This window comes from Astatotilapia calliptera, chromosome 1 (assembly GCF_900246225.1).
Source record: "Astatotilapia calliptera chromosome 1, fAstCal1.2, whole genome shotgun sequence".
NCBI classification, from domain to species: domain Eukaryota; kingdom Metazoa; phylum Chordata; class Actinopteri; order Cichliformes; family Cichlidae; genus Astatotilapia; species Astatotilapia calliptera.
Genome location: NC_039302.1, coordinates 27,865,665 through 27,870,041, shown reverse-complemented (window position 1 = coordinate 27,870,041; position 4,377 = coordinate 27,865,665). Strand labels below are relative to the sequence as shown.

The 4,377-nt window shown below is 41.0% G+C and overlaps 1 protein-coding gene across 2 annotated transcripts; it reads right to left on the bottom strand.

The window, feature by feature from the left end:
- Positions 1-1,462: 1,462 nt before the first annotated feature.
- LOC113023551 (uncharacterized) lies at positions 1,463-3,718 on the bottom strand. Of its 2 annotated transcripts, XM_026169774.1 has the most exons (3): positions 2,462-3,718; positions 1,989-2,296; positions 1,463-1,883 (listed from the first exon to the last, which is right to left on the bottom strand). In XM_026169774.1, the coding sequence occupies exons 1-3, from the start codon at positions 2,789-2,791 to the stop codon at positions 1,628-1,630; spliced, it is 894 nt and encodes a 297-aa protein (XP_026025559.1). In that variant the 5' UTR covers positions 2,792-3,718; the 3' UTR covers positions 1,463-1,627. The 2 variants fall into 2 exon arrangements, with proteins under 2 accessions (XP_026025559.1, XP_026025465.1); XM_026169680.1 differs by having other exon boundaries at positions 1,463-2,296.
- Between the last annotated feature and the right edge of the window lie 659 nt (positions 3,719-4,377).

Sequence of the window (4,377 nt, the reverse complement as noted above, 5' to 3'; positions counted from 1 at the left end):
AATGAGAATGACCTTCTCCATGGATATAAGTTTATTTGCAAAAAAAACCTGGTTTCTTTGCAAACATCTTACTATATGAAAACTTTGAACCGGCAAGAGGGAATATGTATGTGTATCTATCTATCTATCTATCTATCTATCTATCTATCTATCTATCTATCTATCTATCTATCTATCTATCTATCTATCTATCTATCTATCTATCTATCTATCTATCTATCTGTCTGTCTGTCTGTCTGTCTGTCTGTCTGTCTGTCTGTCTGTCTGTCTGTCTGTCTCTGTGTGTGTGTGTGTGTGTGTATACACATATACACACACACACATATATATATATATATATATATATATATATATATATATATATATATATATATGTGTGTGTGTGTGTGCGTGTATGCATGTATGTATGTGTGTGTGTGTGTGTGTGTGTGTCACATTCACCCATTATTGCAATATCTTTTAGCAACAATAGCCATAACTAATCTAAGATGAAATGAGATGGAGCCATGTGCAAGAAGCTTATTAAAATGGAGAGGGACAATGGTGTATATTCAACCACATTTTAGAAAAAGTACAAAAACTAAAAATACTGATAGAACTAATGGTTTCTTACCAAATCTAAAGGAGGTCCCTGGTGTTTTGAGGTACTGCAGAAAAATTCAGACTTAAAAGTGAGTAATAGCAAATCACAGATCAGGCAGCTTTGCCCGTCACCATGGATTTAGCGATGGCTCTGTCCTAACAGTAGGTTACAGCCTCCAATTCTCTGTTGAGCTGCTGAACTGTAATTGCTTACAGTTGCTCTTATCAAACTCCTGCCAGTTTCATGACGTGCTTCTTTTCGTTGCCCTACTGCAACCCCTGGAAACCTCCTTGGAGTAAACAGAAGTTGCGCAAACAGTGCAATCTTTTGTATTTTCTCACCATGGAAAAAAATTTGCAACGAAGTGAATTGTCACATCTTGCATTCATCAAAGGAATATTGACCACTGAGCACCTGCAGTGATTCAACAGAAGGCTAGATGCCTTGTTTACAGTTTTTCTCAGTCGCTTTGGTGCATTTCTCACAACAGAATTGAACTCTCCACCACTACTAAGGCACTTCTCAAAACAATTAGTGCAAACTGCAAAACATGGTGGATAACTTGCAAAAGTGAGTCACTCCATCAAAAAGAAAAGTCAGGTGTCCAAAATAAGTTGTCAATGCATCAACAACAAATCCCTTGAGCAAAACAGACAATACATTCATCAAAAGCAAGTACTGATACCAAACAAAGTGTCAGGGCTGTCACAATTACAAGTCATTAGACCAGCACCTTTGGTCACAAAATCACATGGTCTGAACATGTTCCCATTGTGACGGATGTCTTTGTAGGTGCTTCCCAATGACATGTCAAGTCCGGACCGCATGCATGGCATGTTGAAAACCATAAATTGTAAAGGACAATCAAGACACTCCATATGCACTCTTGATAATATTTAATTGAAACTGTTCACAGCATTGTGCAAACTGGGGAAATACAGTAAATCAAACATTTTACAGCAAACAAACTCACCTAGACAGTAAACCTCACTGCAGTAGTTACGACTCAAAAAAAACAAACTGAAAAACAGACACTGCTGCATATCAATCATTGATATCTAGACGCTCCCGTCTGTCTGCCCACATATTTGCATCAACATCACAGCGTATGTCAGCTCTATCGATGCATCGGGGAAAGTATCTTCTGGAGTGTCGAATCCACCCTCTGCAGGACTCTGCTGTGATGTCATCACAAGCTGCATCCATAGCTGCTAGCAGGGTCATTTGGGTATGTGGATGCCTGTCATATACCTTCCACCTCCAGGAAGAGAAAAACTCCTCAATTGGATTCAGGAATGGACTGTAAGGAGGAAGAAACTCCATAAGCATCCTGTCGTGTGCTGCAAACCACTGCCTGACTACAGCAGAGTGATGGAAGCTTACATTATCCCAAACCACTACATACATTGTCCGATTGTCACCAGGATCATCCCTTCCATTTTGTGGGATCAGGTCCCTATGAAGAGCATCCAGAAAAGCCAACAGGTGTTGTGAATTGTATGCACCAATACGAGGAATATGGGTGTGAACACCATTCTCTGAGATTGCGGCACACATTGTAATATTCCCTCCTCGTTGGCCTGGGACATCAATGGTGGCTCTTTCTCCAATGTGATTCCGTCCACGCCGTCTGCCTTTTGCGAGATTGAATCCCGCTTCGTCAAGATATACAAACATGTGCAGGGGTTCCCTGGCCTCCAACTCCAGGATATGCTTTACAAAGGATGAGAATCAGACAGGTCTGTAATGGTGCATTTGGCAGAACAGATTGTACAGTTGGAATTGTACATAGGATTACAGTAACATGCATAAAAGTAGGTTGAGTACATGGCCTAAACTGTTACAGTGAACAGAGGTACATATGCGAACATGTGTTACCTGTACATACTGGTGACGGAGCTCCTTCACTCGATCACTGTTCCGTTCAAATGGCACTCTGTACAATTGCTTCATGGACATTTCATTCCGTCTGAGGACTCTGTCTATGGTGGAAATTGATATTGACTGAATATTTCCGAAGATGGTGTCATCGTTTACGACAGTTCTTTGTATTTCTCTCAGTCTCAAAGCGTTGTTTGCAGCCACCATTGCACAAATTCTTTCCTCTTGCTGCGGAGTCATAAGTGGACCTCTTCCACCTCCTCTAGGTTGTCTGGCAGTCCTTTTTGAGATGCAGATGGGAAAACACACACATGTAAGCGCAAACATGCTTACAGTGATTGTCACAGGACTATCATTCAAAACTCCTTTCTTTACAGCATTACTGTATTGTACCACAGCACACTATGCCACACCTGGGCCAAGTCTGCGCTTCAGTTACAGTACGTCTATGTGTAAGGATCTGTAAGGTCATGTCCTAATGCAAGTCTCCTGTATGACTATGAAAGTGCAGAGCAAATTAGTTTGTGCTGCATACTGTAACTAGATTACGGTGTGCTCACCTGTTTTCCCGACGAAATGTCTGGATGATAGAACTTACAGTAGTTCTCCCAACATTTGGCTGCACCCTTCGACCAGCCTCGGCCATTGTGAGGCCATGGTTTATCACATGATCCACAAGTGTTGCCCTGATTTCGTCAGGAACGTGTCTATGTGGTTGGCCTCTTCTCACCCGGTTTTGTCCTCGTCCTCCACCGATCCTCACTCCTCTTCCACGAGGCTGACGTTCCATGTTCTGCTGTTTTGTAGATTCAGTATGCACCTCATGCCAATCCTGTCTGTTGGTTTACATTACAGTATATATGTACTTGTGGAGTGGGGGATGCTGTGCCGCGGTTCACCTGTGACTGGGTAGGAGAGGCTTTTCATTGGTTGCAAGTAGGAGTGACACACACCAATTTTCATTAGTGTGAGATAAGGTTCACCTGAGACATGTAGTTTATGGAGATTTTCATGGGAACTCCTCCAAAATAGGGTTTTCAAAATGGGTGTATGAATCGTTTGACAAGCTGTTCAGCAATTTTGAGTGCACTGACACAAGCAATGCAATGAAGACTATTAGTTGTAAGGACAATGACTATTCAGCCGGTACAAGTATGAATAATTGTGACATTCATGATGAAAGAAAGGAGATAGTGATGAATAGGAAGTCAAACGTGACCATTCTTTAGATATTTGTACTCACTCAACTGCTTCATGTCCAAAGGCAAATGCCTTTGGACGCAGTGAACGTGAAACCGCCACAGGGTTGTGCCAAAACGACTACATGTTGTGGTGGTTGAACTAACTGTTGTGCAATGTTTAATTCTGTTGTGAGAAATGCACCAAAGCGACTGAGAAAAACTGTAAAGACAGCTCAGCAGGAGAAAGCATTAGCTGTTATGTTACGTGATGCTTTGTGGGACAACCGTTGCACTAAGGCTAATGAGAGACTGAGAAAACTCTGTTTGCCATTTATGGTGTTATGTAACTTCGAAGATTATTCTGTGAAACAAAGAGGAGTTTTAAAAGATTTTGCTTTCATGGAAATGTAACTTCTTGCTTATTACTACCCATTTTGTTTTGTGTTCCAGTGACAGGAGCTTTTATCGTTGGATGAAGCGAGTCTGCTTAATTCTCTCTCTCTACTGTGAATTGGTTATGACGTCTGGTGCAAGTATGTTAAAACACTTAAACAGAGACAGCACTATAATTCTTAATGACAGTGAATTCTCATTGGAACGTTGTAGGCAAAGAATTAGTGATTTTGGCGTCTTGTATTTGAAAGCATTTTAATCTTATAATACAGTTTTTAGACAGAATTGCAGGATGTGTGTGTAATGTAAATAAATATTGTGGATCATATGTATGAAGGG

What these genes read in the sequence shown, in the direction of transcription:
- LOC113023551 (XM_026169680.1), bottom strand. Translation starts at nt 2,791, where the DNA reads ATGTTTGCGCTTACATGTGTGTGTTTTCCCATCTGCATCTCAAAAAGG. An exon ending in TCCGTCACCAGTATGTACAG is followed by an intron (nt 2,297 to 2,461) that starts GTAACACATGTT and finishes TCCTTTGTAAAG; the next exon opens with CATATCCTGGAGTTGGAGGC.